Raw genomic sequence first — 18,528 nt, forward strand, 5'->3', positions numbered from 1 at the left:
TGCTGATTAACTACCCCCACCCGGAGTGCCAGCAACCTGGTTGTCTCAGACCCCATGGTCTCCTCCCTGTTCTCATTCCCCTCTCCTTCCTGCTATAGAGAAAGAATGACCACCATAACCCTGAAATTTTCTGTGTTCTTGACTTTGGTGGGTGACCATGCAGGGCTAGCAGAGTTACTGAACATTCCAGTTAGAGCTGAGCTTCCTGGCAGCTAAGGCAAAAAGGGAAAAGAGTGAAATCTACGTCTCTAACTTGTCCCACATGCTTCCTATGAGTGTAGATTCTGTTGTCAAACATTCCTAAATTCCAATTTTGGCTCTGCCTCTTATTTGCTGTGTGATCTTGGGTGATGACATCACCTCTCTGAAACTCCTTCTGTCCATCCATGAAATGGGGATGATGAAAATACGTGCTTCACAGGGTTGCTGGGAGGATTACATAGTCCCCAGAAAGCACTGGTGCCAGGCGTGAAGATGAGCAGCCTGCAAGTGGGGGAGGGGACTCACCTGTCTCTGCAGGGAGTCCACCCGGTCCTGGAGGGCCTGGGCCTGGGCCTCACGGTCACTCAGGCCCAGGCGGCTGCGCTGCAGCTCTCCCTCAAGTGAGCGCCGCTGCAGCTCGAGTTTGACGGTGCGGCTCTCGGAGGCGTCCAGCACCTCCTTCAGGCGCCGCTTGTCGCTCTCCAGCTTCACCTCATTGGCCTTCATCTTGCTGACCTTCTCCTGTGCACGGGGGAGGGCTCAGGCCCCAGCTGTCCAGCCCACCCCACACCTCCCACATCCCTCAGGACTCTTAGGAGAAAGTGGGGAGGCAACCTCAAAGTGGCTGGTCCAACCACTCGCTGTGTGACCTGGGGCCGGCCATGACCCTCTTGGGGGCTCAGTCTCCCCATGTTCCCAGGATGGGGTGGCCTGAGGCTGCCAGAGCACTCTCCACTTCTAACTGAGTCTAGCAGGCTGTGTGATCCAGGATCGTCCATCCTGCTCCCTGGCCCTGTTCCACATCCGTACAGTGGGGAGACTGCACTGGTCCAGGGGTACCCGGTGTTCATAGAGCCCGGGGGAGGGGAGGGGGCTGTAAAAATGCAGGTTCCAGGGCTTCCTCTGCTCTGTCACTCCAGATGCAGGCCCAGAAGCTGCATGTGTGACCTGAGCTGAGTTGGGCAGGAGCCCTGAGCCCTACAGGGCATTAGGGGACGATGCTTCTCTGGCCCCCACACAGGGTCAGACAGTGAAGGAGGGTTGGAGAGTGCGGAGAGGACAGGAAGACAGACTGGGGTCCTTCCACTCCTGTTACCCTCCTGGAGACAGGGCGGGTCAAGTGGGCGTTTTTACAACACCCCCTGGACCAGGCCCCTCGCCTGCCTGCTCAGAGCCCCAACTCTGCCATGTCTGGGCCCGGCAGCCCTGCTCTGGCTCCTGCCCAGCTTTGTTCCTGGCCTCCTCCCGCGGCCCCTGTGGCTGGGCTCAAGGCCAGAGCTGGAGCCGCAGACACAACAATCCAGCTCAAGCTCGGCCTGGAGCCAGAGGCAGGGGATGGGCTGTGGGGGCAGTGATGGCGGGTCAGGGGAGGGAAGGCAAGAGGGAGGGAGGGGACCTCAGAGAAGGGCTTAAGGCTTCGGCAGCCTGGACTGTCACCACCAAAGCCTGCGCCTCCTGCCCCAGACAGACACACACACACAGATGACCCTCAAACAAAACCCCAGAATACCACCGTGTGGCTCTGCAGAGACGAAGGAAACAGACGTCCCAGAGCATCACCTCCATGTTAAGCGCATATGTGCACCTGGGAGACAATTATCGGGCCTCCCTTTCAACAGATGAGGAAGATGAGAACCAGACAGGCTGATAAGCAGCAGAACCAGGACTGGAACCCAGGCCTGTCAGGCTCCCAGGCCCATGCTCTTTTTTCTACAGCCTAGTGACCTCAACGAGGAGCAAGAGGATGGAATCTGAACACGCTTTTGGAGAAAGCATCACAGGCTGGTCACTTCTGTGGGTGCTGAGAAACCCAGGCAGACAGAAACAGCGATGCACACAGTAGGACTCACAGACCTCCATTCAGGCACACAGACTCTTCCCTCGCCCCTGCTGGCCCTCAGCTCCTGCCTACCTGACTGGCCCGGAGCTCACTCTCGGTGGCCTGAAGGCTCCTCTCCAGGGTGGCCACCTGGTCCAGTGCGGCCCGGCGCTCCCGCTCGCTGCGCCGCACGCTCTCCTCCTGCAGCGCCAACTCTGCCTGGGCCCCGCTCAGCTGGCCATCCACACTGCGCCGGGCTGCGGTCCCGACCCAGCCCCATCAGGCCGGGCCAGGCACAGCCCAAGACCTGAAACACGCCGGAAACTGCCCAGCCTGCCCTCCACCCCCGACAGGGCCTGCCTCTCTGAGCCCTTGCAGGTCTGAAGGTCTGGACATGGGGTGGGGCTGACCAGGGAGGGCTCCCCAAGGGAGCCAGCCCCCAACTCAGGTCACGGTGGCCAGGGCAGGGATGCAGGAGCTGCTCAGGGCCATCCTATAGCCGCCCACCTCAGCTGCTGAGAGCACAAGAGAGTAAAGCAAGGACCCAGGGGTCAGACTCACCTTCCTCACTCTCGGCCACAGCCTTCTGCAGCTGCCTTGCCCGTGAGGTGGCGTTGTCCCTCTGGGCCTCCAATTCAGCCAGCTGACGACTCAGGGCACTCATCTGGACTCGAAGCTCGTCCTGCAGTCCCGACATGGCGGGGAGGGAAAATGCCTGGCACCCTGCAGCCCCTCACAGGGCCCTGGGCCACCGCTTCCCTATCCAGCACTCCCACCCAGCCTTACCCGTTCTCTCTGGGCGCTCCGCAGCTCCTGCAGGAATTCCCGGAGGGCCCCTCGCACTGCCTCTGGGTCCAGGTCTGGTGAAGCCGGTGAGGTGGCAGGTCCTGGGGATGGTGGCTCGGCCCCAGGGCTGCGTTCCAAGGGGCTCGGGCTTCTGAGCCCTTCCCCGCTTCCTAGAGGAGGAGACGTGCTCATGGATACAGGAGCCTCTGGCCTCTCCTGCCTGGATGCCGCCTGCAGGCTCCTAACACAGCTCACTCATCCTGCCACAACCAGCAGCCCACATGAGCTTCCCACAGCACAAGTGGGGTCCTCTCACCCTCTTGCTTGACCCCCTACGGCCCTCAGAATCAAGCCCAACTTTCTTGCCATCACTCAGAGGCCTTGTTGCTCACCCAGCATCACCTTCTCACCCTTTACAAGCTCGCCACTCCATATCACCCTCAGCTCCCAAGGTCTGGAACATTCCCTCTGCCAGCACTAGGACCTTCATACATGCTGTTCCCTTCTCTCCCGGTGGCTGTTCTTTGTCTGGCCCATTCCTTTAGGCCCAGATGTAAAGGATCACTCCTCAGAGGGCTCCCTGACCCCACAGTGGGTTGGGGGAGCTCAGCTCACCCTCATGGGGTGCCCATGTCTGCCTCCCCGCCCAGACCACAAGTGCCATGCAGGCTGCGTCCCCAGGGTCCAGCCCAAGGGCGGACACTCCATCGCCTCAACGTCTCCCTGTCCTGCGTGCTTACTATGTGCCAGGCACGGGGCCAATGCTCTCCATATATCACCCCACTTCATCCTCACAATTCCCTGAGGGCTAAGGACCAATCTGCCCCCTTCCCAGGCTGGACAGGCTCAAAGCAGTTAACTGATTTGCTTGGTCTAAAGCTGGGAAGATCCAGAGCCAGGATTTGAACCCAGGTAGCCCGACGTCCCAGCAGACAACTTCGAACCCTGCTTGGGAGATGATGGGCAACGAAGATGGGGGAAGGGGCAGGGCGGAGACAGGGCGCCACCTGGAGGTCAAGGTCGGAACTGCAGGAGGGGGCCCAGCCTGAGCGCATCCTCCTGCCTCTGCCGAGCCAGCCCAAAAGCTCCGCCAGCACACCCACAGGACCCAGAGCGGGTCGTCCACCCACCGCCCGCGGGGCCTCCATCCCCTCAGAGTAGTGGCCTGCAAGGACTACGTGGGCAGGTCTTCTGTCCCACATCCCCACCTCCGCTCCTCTCCACCCTGCTCGCTCCGCTCCACTGCTCCGTCGCCCTTGCTGCTCCCAGGACAGAGGTACCTCCACTCAGGCACCTCCACCTTTCCACGGTCCTCAGCCTCTCCTCCATTACCCCCCACCTGCTCGGTGAGGCTCTCTGTCTCCACACAAACACCCCAGCCCCCGCCCTTGCCTTATCTTTAAAAAATATATGATGATAAAATATATACAACATAAAATATGTCTTTCTCACCACCTTTAACTGTACAAGTTAGTGGCATTAATTATAGTCACACTGTTATGCAAACGTCACCACTATCTGTTTCCAAATCTCTTCCATCACTGCTATCATGGGTTGAATTGTGTCTCCTCAAAGTTCATATGTATGGGGCCTGCCTGGTGGCATAGCGGTTAAGTTCACACTCTCCACTTCGGCGGACCAGGATTCACTGGTTTGGATCCCAGGCGCAGACCTACACACCACTTATCAAGCCATGCTGTGGCAGTGTCCCACATACAAAATAGAGGAAGATGGGCACAGATGTTAGCTCAGGGCCAATCTTCCTCAGCAAAAAGAGGAGGATCAGCAGCGGATATTAGCTTAGGGTTAATCTTCCTCAGAAAAAAAATTCATACATAGAAGTCCTAACAGCAGGCACCTCAGAACATGACCTTATTTGGAAATAGGGTCCTCGCAGATGTCATTAGTTAAGATGAGCTCATACTGGAGGAGGGTGGGCCCTAATCCAATGTGATTGACATCCTTATAAAAAGGGGAAATTTGGACCCACACTCAAGGAGAACCCCATGCGAAGATGGAGTGATGCTGCCACAAGCCAAGGAAGCACCAGACACTGGGAGAGAGGCTGGAACACACTCCTCCCAGCACCTTCAGATGGAGCCTGGCCCTACTGACACCTTTCCTCGGTCTTCTGGCCTCCGGAATGGGAGACCTAAGTTTCTGTTCTTTCTATCACTCAGTCTGTGGTACCTGCCAGGGCAGCCCTAGGGGACTAACACAATCCCAAAAGGAAACTCTGTAACCTTAAATTATGCAATAACTCCCAACTCTCCCCTCCCCACAGCCCCTGGTAACCTCTATAATCTCTTTCCGTCTCTACGAATTTGCCTATTCTCCATACTTCATACAAGTGGAATCATAGTACATGTGTCCTTTTGTGACTGACTTATTTCACTTAGCAGAATGTCGTCAAAGTTCATGGTGTAGCCTGTACCAGAATGTCATTCCTTTTTAGGGCTGAATAATATTCCATTGTGTGGATGCCCCACATTTTGTTTATCCATTATCTGTCCGTGGGCATCCAGGCTGCTTCCACCTTCTGGCTGTTATGAACAACGCTGCTGTGAACATGCGTGTACTAATATTTGAGTCCTCTTTTCAATTCTTTTGGGTATATACCTAGGGGTGGAATTGTTGGCTCATATGGTAATTCTAACTTTAGCTTTTTGAGGAACCACCAAACTATTTTCCACAGCGGCTGCACCATTTTACATACCCACCAGAGATGTCCCTTGACTTACTTTTCCTTACTTATCCACCAGCACTTACTTCCACCCAGCACGTTCTATATTTCATTGCTATACACACTTACTGTCTGCTCCCTGCCCAGACTATAAGCTATACAAGAGCATATACCCCTGACTTTTGTTTACTGCTCCATCCCCAGTGCTTAAACTGTTTGGGGCATATAGGAGGTGCTTAATAAATACTGAGTTACTGAACGAGCGAATGAGATCCTGGGGCTAAATCTGTGGATTTGAAGAGGCAGTGACTCGGTATCCCCTAGCGAATTTCCCACAGCTCTAAGATCCCACAGGCTCTAGTCTAGCCCCTAGGAATCAAGAGGAGACTGCGGCCAGGCGGAGACAAGAGGATGCCCCTTAAAAGCCCGTGGCACCCCCTGAAGCACAGCGCTGACTTTCCCAGCGTCATCCACTGGGCCTTGGGAGCAGGTGGGCTGGGAGCATCTCTCCTGAAGGAGGTCCTGGAAAGGGGGGGCTGGCTGGGTGTGTATGTCTGGGGAGATACCAGGGTCACAGGCCTGGGATGAAGAGGATGGGGTGCTGATGGAGAGAGGACAGGGGCCTTTTAAAGAGGACGGAGACTCAAAGACTCGGAGGAGCTAAGGGCATTAGGAAGCGACCCCCTTCACCCCTTTTCAAAGAAGCGATCTAGGGAGCGCACGGATCAGCCAAAGGGAGGAGCCTTGGTGAGGGGGCGGGGCAAGACCGGTCCAGGAGGCGTGGCCAGCAGTGCGGACGTGGCCCAGGGGGCGGGGACTCGCCGAGGGGGCGTGGTTCGAAGCCGGTCATCCAAGGAGGGGCGGGGCCTCGGCGCTGCGCTCACCTCCGGCGGGCACGCTGCGGGCCGGGGAGCCGGGCGCGGGCCGCGGGGCGGGGCTGGGTGCACGGCCGAGGCCCAGGCCCCGGCGCAGGGCCGAGCGCAGGCCGCCCAGCTGGGCCTCGGCCGCGCGCCGCTGCGCCTCCACGCGGGCCAGCTCGGCCTCCAGCCCTTGCGCTCGGCCCTCGGCCGCGCTCAGCCGCAGCCCCAGCTCCGCGGCCTCGGCCCGCGCCGCCTCCAGCTTCAGCTCCAGCCCGCGGGCGTGGTCCAGCTGCTGCTTCTCGGCGCCGCGCGCCTCCTCCAGGGAGCCCAGCAGGCTTCGCTCGCGGGCCCGGAACTCGCCCTCTTGCTCCTGCAGCTTCCGCTGGGCTCCCAGGACCTGGGGTGGGGACGAAGCCGGGAGGTGGAGGTCAGCGGGGCCGCCCCCTAACCCGACGCCCCACCTCCCAGGCCCAGCCTGGAGCCCACCCGCCCAAAAGTGGTGTGTTCCTTTAGTGGTCTCCACCCAAGCAGGAGAGGAACGTCCACGGGGTATGGGAGGAAACCTTTAGAATTTGTTTCTCTCTCCCTTTTGTGTATATGCCCTGTAATGTACACAGTTTATGAGTAATAAACAGCTAACACTTACATAGATAGGACTTACCAGTGCCAGGCACTAAGTTAACTTCTCCAAAAATCAGCTCTAAGTACCACTATGAATCATCTCTGCTTTACAAATGAGGCAACCGAGGCACAGAGTATTTACATAACTTGCCCAAGGCCACACAGCTAGTGAGCTGAGAGCTAAGATTCAAAGCCAGGCACTCTGATTCCACAGGCTGTTCTCTTAACCACTAGGCCACGCTGCCTCTCAGGACACACAATTTATCAGTAAATCACACAATGGGGGCACATACTAAAGGACTTCCTGATGGAGCGCACGATCTCACGCACACACGTCCCTCTGGTTTAGAGAATGAGTCAGCCTCTCACGGTTATCAGTTTCACTGGAAACCATCTACGGAGCACCACCTGGATGCCAAGGCCTATGCCAGAGGCCTGTGTACACCCCTCGCTGTGCTAGCTCCTATTGCATAAGTGCTCTGAAGCACAGAGAGGGTAAGTGACTTACTCAAGGTCACCCAGTAGATTCACTGCAGTGAAACAGCCAGAAAAGGCAGACTGGGAAGAATGCAGGCTTTGGAGTCAGACAGACCTCGGTGTCTGTGTGACCCTGGGTAGATCCCTTGACCTCTCTGAGCATGAGTGTCTGGTCGTCTCTGGAAAATGGGGCTAACTGGGTAGCTCATGAGGCTGCAGGAGAACCAAACAAGATTATGTCTACAGAGCTCCCCGCGCTGCCCAGTTGGTGCAGTTGTTGTTGTTACTATTATACCTGCGGAAGAATCTCAAGGAGTCAGGGACAGGGACAAGCCCTAGGGAGGGGTCTCTCAGAATGACTCCAGCAGTGGACTCCCGACCTGGTCCCGCTGGAGAAGGCACAGGGCAGCCTGACTGCCTCCTGGGACCCTTCCACTCCAGGCAGCCCACCCACCCACTAGTTACCTCCTGCCGCACGGCCTCCAGGCTGGCCTCGCCCTTCAGCAGCTTCTGTCGGAGGCCCAGGGCCTCCCGTCGGCCCTCCTTCTCTGCCCGCTCGCCCAGCACCAGGCGACCCTGTAGCTCCGCCAGCTCCCGGCCCATCCTGGCGTTCTCACTGTCCAGCATCTTCATCTGGGAGAGAGGGCAGACAGAGGTAGGACCTAGGACCATTCTCAGTACCCACAGCCCCCGTAGCCCAGGGTGTTGGTGATTGCCTGCAGGCTCCGACAGCAGCCTGTCCAGCTCTGCCCAGATACCCCGCCCAACCCAGGCCTGGCACAGGGGCACTCAGGACCCCCTGCTCTAGAGACACATACATCAAACGCCACCTCAAATCCCCTGGGAGCCAGCCCCAGATAACTCCACCCAGTTCAAGCCATGCCAGGTACCCGGGCACCAGTGACCTCAGTTTACCACCTAATTCCCACTACCTACCACGGGGAGCCGGGGGAAGGAGTGTTGAAGCCCAAGGAGTTCTGCAGGGCAGTAACCACAGCTCCCTGGGTCACCTTCCACCTCTACAATGATGCCTACCTTTTTTTTTTTTTTTTTGATGAGAAAGATTAGCCCTGAGCTCACATCCACCAATCCTCCTCTTTTTTGCTGAGGAAGTCTGGTCCTGAGCTAACATCCGTGCCCATCTTCCTCCACTTTATATGTGGGATGCCTGCCACAGCATGGCTTGACAAGTGGTGCATAGGTCTGCCCTTGGGATCCGAACCAGCAAACCTGGGCAGCCAAAGTGGAGTGCACAAACTTAACCACTGAGCCATCGGGCTGGCCCCTGATGCCTACCTTTTATGGAGTGTTTCCCATGCACCCAGCCCAGTTCTAAGCACTTCAGTCACATATATTAACTCATTAGTCTTCACACACCTCTATACAGGGGAGGCACTAGCATTATCCCTGTTTAACAGAAGAGGAAACTGAAGCTCAGAGAGGTGAAGTGACTTGCCCAAAGTCACACAGCCCACAAGCAGCAGACTGGGATTTGACCCCAGACAAGTCAAAAGTAAAGATGTATTGTATTCCAAGCCTCTCTTTCCCCAGAGGAGCCGGGGGGGGGGGGGGGGGGGGGGTCAGGCCAACACACCCCACAGCCATAGCAAGGGGCACATGAGATCATGCTGCTGCCTGAAAAGCCCCGAGCAAGAGCCTGGCACACAAGTGTGAGCTCCTTGCAGGGACTCCTGTGGTTTCCCAGGACTTCAGGCCACAGGACAGGGCTGGGGTGGAGGGGCCGTGGTGGGAGATGTGAGGATCCGTTCCTCAGGTTGTGAGGTCTCTGGGTAAAGCAGAGCGCAGGCTCCAAACGGGGCGGCTTCCCATCCTGCGGGTCTTCTAGTGGGAAAGGCTGAGCGCACACATCCAGGGCAGTGCGCAGTATACAGCAGGCGCTCGTTAAATGCTTGCTGTTGTTGATGAACTTGGAGAGCACCTAGCTCAGGGGTCAGCGAACCACCGGGCAAATCCCACTCGTCACCTGCTTCTGCGAGGCCTTGAGCGGAGGATGGTTTTCACATTTATAAAGAGTTGAAACTGGTTCATTTTCAAGTGGTTCAAAGAAAATCAAAAGAACACTGGGGCCAGCCCGGTGGCGCAGCAGTTAAGTGCACACATTCCGCTTCGGCGGCCCGGGGTTCGCTGGCTGCAGACATGGCACCATTTGACAAGCCATGCTGTGGGAGGCGTCCCACATATAAAGTAGAGGAAGATGGGCATGGATGCTAGCTCGGGGCCAGTCTTCCTCAGCAAAAAGAGGAGGATTGGTGGTGGTTAGCTCAGGGCTAATCTTCCTCAAAAAAAAAAAAATTTAATTAATTAAAAAAAAGAGAAAGAAGAACACTATTTTGGACACATGAAATTATATAAAATTCAAATAATGTCCATACACAAAGTTTTCAGGGAACACACGCCACTGCAGGCCAGACTGTCTAGGACTCGTCCCCATCCCGATGGCAGACGTGAGACTGGATGGTCCATGAGCTGGACAAATTTACTGTTGGGAGCTTTTCAAAAAAAGTGTGCCGGCTCCTGACCTAATATATGGGATCTGCACCTCGCGCTGTCCACAGATTCCTTTGAGAACTGGACAAGACCTCCGGACCCTCTCCTTGGCGAAACGTGAACGAGTGCGTACACAGATGTAAAGGCACACACGCACACATAAGCATTCTTGCACCCGGTTTCGGGGGTTCCAGGACTCCTCAAAGCCAGGCCATCAATAGCAAGGTTAGGTAAGAAGGCGCCTAACAGCTCAAGCCCTTGGTCTTACATCGAGGGACCGTGGCTCCAGAAAGAGGCGCTGGCCCGGGCGCACACAGCAGGCGCCCAGGGAGGGTGGCACGTGGGGGTACCTGCCGCCGCAGCTCCTGCAGTTCCCTCCGTGCCTCCAGCCGCGAGCGCTCCACCTCCTGCAGCCCAGCCCGCAGCTCCCCGGCCTCCTTGCCCACGGCCGCCCGGGCCTCCTCGAGGAGCGCCAGCTTCTGCTCTTTGTCCTCGTTGGCAAGCTTCAGGCTGGAGGGGGCAGAGGGCAGAGGTCAGAGGCAGCCCCAGGCCCGGGGAAGAGTATAGTGTGCGACTCTGCACAGAAGTCCCTTCCTGAATTCCTGGAATGAGGCTTGCGGGCTCACGGCCTGGAGATGCCAAGTGCCGCGGGCCCATGTGGCCCCGTCCTCAGCTGAGCCCTCGGCTGGGGCTGCGAGAGGCGGACCAGTGACTCCTGGTGGGAGGCAAGCTCTGGCCTCCAGGGTGATGACAGCAACTCAAGTCAGAGTCCAGACCCAACTCTGGGTCCCTCTCTCCCCTCCCTTCAGGCAGGAAAATCACCTAAAGCAACCCAAGTGCTGGGCTGTGGTTCGAGGGCAGAGACTCCCCAGCTGTGCGATTTCCCCAGGACCTTGGGGGTGAAATTAGGTTCCAGGGACAAGATTCAGGGCGAAGGATGGACCTCGGTGAAGGACTTGGGGCTGGTGCCCCTGCATCACCCCACCTGACGCGCTCGCTCTCAGCCTTCTTCACTGCGGCCCGCAGCTCCTCGTTGGACCGCCGCAGGGCCTCGAGCTCCTTGGCACCCTCGCTCAGGCTGCGCCGCAGCTCGCCCGCTTCCTGGCGCTGGGCCTCGCGCCCATCCTGGCCCTCGCGGACCCTGCGCTGGGCCTCCAGCAGCTCCCGCCGCAGGCCCTCGCGGGCGTCCTCCAGCAGGCGCAGCTGAGTCCGAAGCTCTTCTGCCTGTGAGGTCAGTGCGTGCCCACAGGACAGGGTTGGGCCCCACCCAAGCCGGGCCTTGGCGGAACCCAGCCCGTACCTGGATCCCTGGCCACGGGGCGCCCGCCCTGTCCCTCTGCAGTGACTCAGATCGCAGATGGGAGTTAGGATTTGGGGCAACACGTGCTGGAATTGGCAGGATTTTGGTCTGAAATGACCATCAATCAGGATTGTCCTTGGAATGACATCAAGAGGGCAGGGACCCCTCTAGCTCCTCCTTGAGCACCCCGAGTCCCACATGTACACAATAGCTACTTAATAAATGCTTGCTGCCTCCTTTCCAACTTGGCCATTCATTTATCCTCAAATGCAGGGAGAAATCTGACCCTCTTCGAGGCACTCAGGGTGCGCGCTAGGGAGAGGGTCGGGGCGGACGCTCACCTCGCGCAGGCAGGAGTCCCGCTGCCGGCCCACGTCGCGGGCCTGCTCTCGCAGCCTCTTCACCTCCTGGGCATGGGCCGCAGTGGCCTCCTCCAGCTGGGCCCGCAGGTCCCGCAGCTCGGATGTCAGGGCGTTCACAGTGCTCTAGGACACAGGGCTCCTCAGAGGGTCCTGCGGTACCCCCTCCCCCTGCCACTCCCAACTGGGCTAGCTGAACTGCCCACTTTCAGCCCCAAACCCAGCCACCCAGGCTGGCCTGCCAGACCCTCGGCTGATCCCTCGAGGCCTAATGAGTGCTGACCAAGTGGCCGGTCTCCCTTAGACTAGAGGATGCACCGGGGCAGAGCTGTCCCCCCTCCCTCAAATGGGGACCCCCCCCCCAGCTTGGAGGCTTCTCCAGGGCAGAGCCATGCCTCCCCCTCAGACGAGGGCTCCTCCAGGCAGGCTTGTGCCTCCCGGCTCAGACAGAGGCCCACTTGCCCGGCCTGTCCTACCCGGTCCTGCTCCTGCCGGCTCTGAGCATCTCGCTTCTGCCGCTCCATCTCCAGGGAGACAGCGGCCAGGCTGTGCTGGGTACCCATCAACTTCTCTGACAGCGCTGTCTTCTCGGACTCCTTCAGGGACAGGGCCTGGGCAGAGGCAGGGAGCAAAGGGCTTGGGGGCTCGGTTGGTCTTGGGGGCATGCTCAGGCCTTCCCCTACCCTGTCCTGGGAAACACGTCCATGGGGGCTTGGTGCCTCGACTGGGTCACCACAGGTGGACCGGGGGCAGAGGTGCGGCCTCACCCCTCTGTGGCCTCAGAACAGGGCACCACAGCAGTCACAGCGCCTCTGGACCAGAACACAACTTAGCGATCTCCCCGACCTGCTGCAGCAGTCCTGAAGCAGGACCCCTCGCTACTCCCATCTTACAGATGACGACACTGAGCCTCAAAGAGGTAAAGGGACTCGCCCAGGGTGACACAGCGGGCAAGGAGAAGCGATGGGCGCAGGCTGCCCTGTCTCCACTACATTATGGGAAAGTCAGGAGTTAGTTCTTTTGGAGGTGGGTCAGCTGACACACGTGGGCAGCGCGGGGGCTGCTCAGAAGACAGGCGTGGGGCTGCCGTGCCCAGCCTGGGGGAGGAGGGATGGGAGAATGAGGGTCAGCTTTCCTGGAACCAATGCTCGTGGTGTCACACCTGTGGTGGCCGCTCAGCCCGGTCCCACCATGGCAGGCACGGCTCACTGAACAGCGTCTCAGCGACGCTTCACAAACACCCCTCGGGTTCCCCCATCCTGCAGGGGAGGAAACTGAAGCCCAGGCAGGGACTCCCGGCTCCTTGCTGCTGGGTGGCTGAGGGGGGACTGGCCCCAGAACAGGGGCCCCCGGGACAGCGGCGGAGGCCTCGCCACGGCTCACACACCTGCTGCTTCTCACTCTCGGCCAGGAGGAGGCCCTCGTCCCGCTCCTGCTGCAGGGCCGCGATCTCCTCGCTCAGCTCTTCCTTCTCGGCCTCCAGCCGGGCCAGCAGCTCTTCCCGCTCCTGCTGCAGCTGACTCTGCAGCTGGGCCCGCTCTACCTCCAGCTCCCGCCACGCCGCCTCCTGGGGGCCAGGCCCAGGCACGTGTGAGCCCCGAGGCTGGGCCCGGGCAGGCCCTCGCCAACCTCAGGGCAGCAAGGGCCACCTGCACCCCAGACCTTGAGAGACAGGGCAGGTAACCAGGTAAACTACAAGGTGAGGTCGGTGATAAGGGCTGTGACCGGGACATGCTAGGGCTCTGCGAGCCCCAAGGAGCAGCAGCAGAACCTGGCCTGGGGTCAGAGAGTGTTTCCTGGACAGAGATGAGCAGTGAGCCAGGTAAAGAAAAGCAAAAGAGCCCCAGGCCCAGAGCACAGCCCCAGAGCAGACCTGGAGGAAAGAGGAAACACGACAGACAGGGAAAGCGCAATCTTTAAGGTCACTGGAGCCTGGACCATGAGGGGGACATGGCGAGGGATGGGGCCAGAGCCACGCGGTAGCCAGGCCAGACCAGGCCTTATGGGCTGTCGAGAGGAATGGGCCCGACTCTGAAGACAGTGGGGGCAACAGAGAGCCTCAAGCCAGGGTGACGAGGAGCAACCTGAATTTTAGACTAGGGGGCTGTTCAGAAGCTGTGGAAGGGGGCCCGGGGTGGGCATAGCGGGGAGTTGGGCCGGCTGTGAGGAATGAAGGGGTCAGGGGGTGGGTAGAACCCACAGGCAGAGAGCCCACTCGGGGTCCACAGGGGTGCCTGGCCCCAGCGCCCTGGTGAAAACAGACCCAGGCGCCCCGTCTTCAAATGCTTTGCCGCCACCTGCTGGAGAAGTGGGATACTATCTACCCAAATCCAAGAAGGGTACAGGGTGAATGGCGCCCCCTGGAGTCGTGCAGCCTGAACCTCTGTCGGAGGCAGCCGGGTCCAAGATGGGTCCCGAAGTCCCTCTGGGGAGCATTTCGGTACCATAATAATAATAACCACCAGCATTTATGGAGCATTTACGAAGTGCCAGTCACTATGCTAAGCCCGTTGTACAGATTATTTCATCTCATCCTCACACTATCCTACACTAGCATCGTCCCCATTGTTACGGATGGGAGATGAAGGCACAGAGACCTTAGGTAACATAACTAGTATGTGGCCACGATCAGGTCCAAATCCAGCCAATATAACTCCAGAGCCGGTGTCTTTAGACAGCTCTGTTCTCTCTTCTAGTGACCTGGCCTGTCATCACCTTTCTATGTGCTCAGGTTCCAGAATGATCTTTCATATGCAAACAGCACTTCTCAGCAAATGAAAGTGCTTTCCTACTCTACATTAGGTCAGCACTTCCCAAACGTGGCTGTGGACCCCCTGCATCAGGATCACCAGGGCCAGAGTAGATTTGGGACCTGGGAATCTGCATGTTTGATAAGGCATCCCCGATGGACCCTGCCAGCGTCCCCCAGGGCCTCTGGGACAGAGATGAAGCTCCATTTCATAGATCTGGAGGCTGAGGCAGAGTGAGAAGGATGACTCGCCTGAGGTCACAGAGGAAACAGTTCAGAGCCCTGCCCGCCCTGACCCAGGGACCCCGCTGCCCGAACCTTCTCTCGCTGGAGTCGCTGCAAGTCCTCCTCATGGGCTGCCCGCTGCTCCCGCAGAGAGGTCTGGGCTTCCCGCTCAGCCTGCACCAGCTTCTGGGCCATCAGCTCCTTGTCCAGAGCCACTTTCTCCTCTGCAGTGGTCATCTGCAGCCGCAGGCCCGCCAGCTCCCCTGCACAGGAGGGATGGGAGGAAGGGACAGGCTTGGGTCAGCACCTCCGTGTGGGCCAGCAGACGCAGGCCAGGTGAGCCCTGTGGGCAAAATCCCAGAGGCCAGAGGGCAAGCCTGGCATCTGGGCTGGGTTCCTTTGGAGAAGCTTCTCGCCCTCTCTGGGCCTCACTTTCCCCACCTGCCGAAGGGGCCTAACTGGCCCTGTCCTCCTCCCTACCTACCTGGAACGGCATCAAAGGGATGAAAGGACTGAGGAGGACGGCCCTCCTTATTGTGCTTACTGTGGGTCAGGCACCTGGCTGAGCACTTGACGGATCTAATCTCACCACAGCGTCATAACACGCCTAGGTACCACATCTCCTCCCCAATTCACAGATGAGGAATTGGAAGCTCAGAGGAGACAGGTAATTTCCCAGAGCTGCACAGCATTCCATAGGACATCTCCTTTAACGACTGATGGCCTTAAACATACTTGGTGGACTGTTGACTGTCAGCACTAACGGAGGTGACCATGGGGAGTGTGTACCCCACCGTGGACAACCTGCAAACCATCTCCGGGTCGGAAGCCCACCAGAGACTCGGTCAGCATTTCCCTTCCTGGTTCTGCCCGGCTCAGGTGGACGTGGACAGGAAAGTTAACTTTCACGGCCCACGTAGCTGCTTAGTAAATGTTTGATGAGTGAGAAGAAGCCGAGTTCAGAGACTGAGTGGGGAACGTGGAGGGAAACGGGGCTGGGATGGCGGGGCCAAGAGAGTCATCGGAAAAGCAGTCGATGCTCTACAGAAATCACAACTCTCGAAGGCCCTGATGACGATAAACAGCAGCCACCGTTGGCCAAGCCAGGCACTGTGCCGCGGCCGCCACATGCCTGTCTCACCTCATCCTGGTGACAACCTTAGAGGGCGGGCACTATCACCTCGACTGTCAGATGAGGAGGCTGCGGCCCAGAGACGGGAGAAGCGGCTTGCTCAAGAAAGCCCAGATCTAAGTGGCAGCAGCCAGGACTGGAACGTCCAAAGCCAGTGCTCCCAACTTCCCTAAGAGCCCAGAACTCCACGGCTTACAGCCTGGGCTCGAGCCTGGTGTTCCCTCCGCCCAGCCCTGGCCCCCATACCAGTCAGGGTCTCCTTGGCCAGCAGCAGGGCCTGCCCGTCTGCTTCCAGCTGCTCCCGGCGGGCCTCGAGCTGGGCCAGCTGCCGCTGCACCTCGAACAGACCGCTCTCCAGGGCCTCTTTCTCCACGCTGAGGCACACACAGTCCCCGAGGCCTCAGGACTCGGCCGCCCGGGCCCAGGAAACTGCTGATCCCAGGGCGTGGCCAGCTGTGGGGCAGGTGCCAGCCTACCTGCCCAGCCAGGCCCCCGCTGCCCGGGGTAGCCCGAGCCATAGCTAGGGCATGTTGGCAAGCCTGGCTCCTAAGTAACTACCCCGCGGGCTGATGCCAGGGCGTGGCTGGTCACTGTGTGGCCCACGCAGACCCCCCAGGGTGGGCTTGGCAGACCCCATGGCCTTACCGCAGGCGTGTGGCCTCCTCCGACAGGGTCCGCCCTTCTCGCTCAGCTGCCGCCAGCTGCACTGCCAGGCCGGCCCGCTCCTTGGCCAGCGCCTCCTTCTCCCGGGCTGCCCGCTCCAGCGCCTCCACCTGCCGTTGCATCTCCCGCCGTGCCTGCTCCAGCTCCTGCTCCCTCCCGTTCAGCTGCCGGGAGAGCTGGCCCCCACCCAGGCCCCGTGAGCCCCAGCCTGCTCATCATGCAGCACCCCAACCCAGCCTGACCCAGCCGCAGCCTGGCAGGCAGGAGACCCGGGTTCAAGCCCAGGCTCTGCCCTGACATGCTGGTGTGCACTTGGGCAAATCATAGCCTTCTCTGAGCCTGCAATGCACAAGCGTGCAAAAATGAGGGTCCTCACTCAGTTCGGGCAGTTTCAGGACCCTTTCTGTACCCTAAAATGTCCAGAGAAGCTGAATACATAAAACAAGACCAAAGGCAAGCTGCTCTGCAGGCCTCATAGGAACCTGGAGCCCTGTTCCCTGTGCCCCATGGCCCATCTCCTAGAGGCCCTTCCCAGGAACTGGGTCCTCGAGGACAGACACCGATGAAGGTCCCTGGATCCCTAAAACCCTAAGGTCCCTTCCAGCTATGACATCCCACCAAGTCTAAGAGCCCGACTCTAAAGTTCTCTGCCTACCGTCACATCATCCACCTTTACTGAGGGCTGAGTTGCCCGTCAAGCGCTCACACGGGGCACTCTTTAGAACAACCCTGGTGATCAGAACTACGAGCCCCATGTCACAGATGGGGTGACTGAGGCACGGGGAGGATGGGGAGCTTGCCCAAGGCCCAGCCAGTAGAGGTAGGGCTGGATTAAACCCAGAATCGGGCTCCCGAGCCTGTGACTTACCCCAGGACAGGATGGGAGGTTGGGGGCCTGGAACCCCTTCCCCACGGCTCCCCTCCCCCCCGAGACACCCACCTGGGCCAGCTGCTCCTGCAGCCGGCTGCGCTCCTGGCGGAGCGTGGGGAGCTGGTGCTCCAGGCTCTCCCGGGCCTGCTCTGCCGCCCGCAGGGAGCCCTCCAGGCCCTGCCGCTCCACCTCCTGCTCCAGCCGCAGCTGCTCCAGCCGCTCCTGCTCCTCCCGGGCCAGGGCGGCCTCCTGCTCCACCTGCCGCTGCCGGCCCAGCAGGGCCGCCTTCTCCTCTTCCAGCTGTGGGGCCAGCGGAGGCAAACGAGCAGATCAGCTGAGCGCCTGCACCCGGGGAACGGGGTGCCACCCGGGCCCAAGTATGCCGCCTCCACCCACCCACGTATCACAGCCAGCCGGGGGAGCCTCCCTGGGGGAAAGGGCAGTGCCCTTGGGCCTGTGGACATTGGGGAGGGGGGAGTAGAGAGGAGGGCCCCAAGAGCCACTTTTCTCTCAGACCATAAGAGAGAAGACAGACAGACAGAGTCAGAGACAGAAAGAGAGGGGACCAAGACAGACAGGTGCCGGGACAGAGATGTACAGGGAGATATGCGGCGAGGCAGGGTGCAGGGGGGTGTGGGCCGAGGCTGGGCCGGGGACGCCTCGGTGGGGTCTCTCTGAATGGGGAGGACAAGGCCGAGACAGGTGCGCCCACTGGCACCCGGCATACCTGGGCGACGAGGCGGTTCAGACCCAGCTTGTCCTGGGCGAGGCTCTCGTTGAGGGCGCTCAGCTTGGACAAGGAGTCCCGCAGGGAGGCCTCCTCGGCCCTCAGCTTGGTCATTGAGAGCTCCAGCTCCACGCGGCCAGCCTCGGCCTGCAGGGTCGGGACCAAGGTGTCCAGAGACGGTCAGGCAGGGAGAGATGCAGAGGGAAGGGGAGAGACGGGGAGAGACAGGAAAAGATGTGCAGAGACACAGAGAGACAGGAGAGATGGGGAGAAAGGCAGAGAGATGGAGAGAGCAGGAGGGAGGGGTGGGGGAGAAACGAGGAGAGGCACGGACAGACAGGGCCCTCAGAGATGGGGAGGGGACCAAAGAAGACACACACGAGACAGAAAGCGATGGTGCAGACGGCCTGCTGCCCACGAAGCTGCTTAGAAGAAGCCACCCCCTCAGCTGTGCAAGAACAAACTGGGCTCACGCTGTGGGGCAGGGCCACGGGGTCCCCAGAGCGGGGTTTAGGGGCAGGCTACTCAGGGCCCAGACTACAGGGAG

General features: G+C 59.5%; 1 protein-coding gene across 1 annotated transcript in view; it reads right to left on the reverse strand.

The window, feature by feature from the left end:
• Positions 1 to 18,528, reverse strand: part of CROCC (ciliary rootlet coiled-coil, rootletin) — a 45,913-nt gene that overhangs the window by 3,975 nt on the left and 23,410 nt on the right. The window contains exons 18-33 of the mRNA XM_046661773.1: positions 17,982 to 18,128; positions 17,324 to 17,554; positions 16,366 to 16,559; positions 15,967 to 16,094; positions 14,682 to 14,851; positions 13,002 to 13,181; positions 12,091 to 12,225; positions 11,597 to 11,740; positions 10,941 to 11,179; positions 10,306 to 10,465; positions 7,913 to 8,080; positions 6,374 to 6,746; positions 2,807 to 2,976; positions 2,582 to 2,702; positions 2,114 to 2,277; positions 508 to 723 (exon numbers count right to left, since the gene is read on the reverse strand). Of these exons, the coding sequence (XP_046517729.1) occupies positions 508 to 723; positions 2,114 to 2,277; positions 2,582 to 2,702; positions 2,807 to 2,976; positions 6,374 to 6,746; positions 7,913 to 8,080; positions 10,306 to 10,465; positions 10,941 to 11,179; positions 11,597 to 11,740; positions 12,091 to 12,225; positions 13,002 to 13,181; positions 14,682 to 14,851; positions 15,967 to 16,094; positions 16,366 to 16,559; positions 17,324 to 17,554; positions 17,982 to 18,128 (2,940 nt within the window). The remainder of the gene's footprint in view (positions 1 to 507; positions 724 to 2,113; positions 2,278 to 2,581; positions 2,703 to 2,806; positions 2,977 to 6,373; positions 6,747 to 7,912; positions 8,081 to 10,305; positions 10,466 to 10,940; positions 11,180 to 11,596; positions 11,741 to 12,090; positions 12,226 to 13,001; positions 13,182 to 14,681; positions 14,852 to 15,966; positions 16,095 to 16,365; positions 16,560 to 17,323; positions 17,555 to 17,981; positions 18,129 to 18,528) is intronic.

Source organism: Equus quagga, chromosome 5 (genome assembly GCF_021613505.1).
Source record: "Equus quagga isolate Etosha38 chromosome 5, UCLA_HA_Equagga_1.0, whole genome shotgun sequence".
NCBI classification, from domain to species: Eukaryota; Metazoa; Chordata; class Mammalia; order Perissodactyla; family Equidae; genus Equus; species Equus quagga.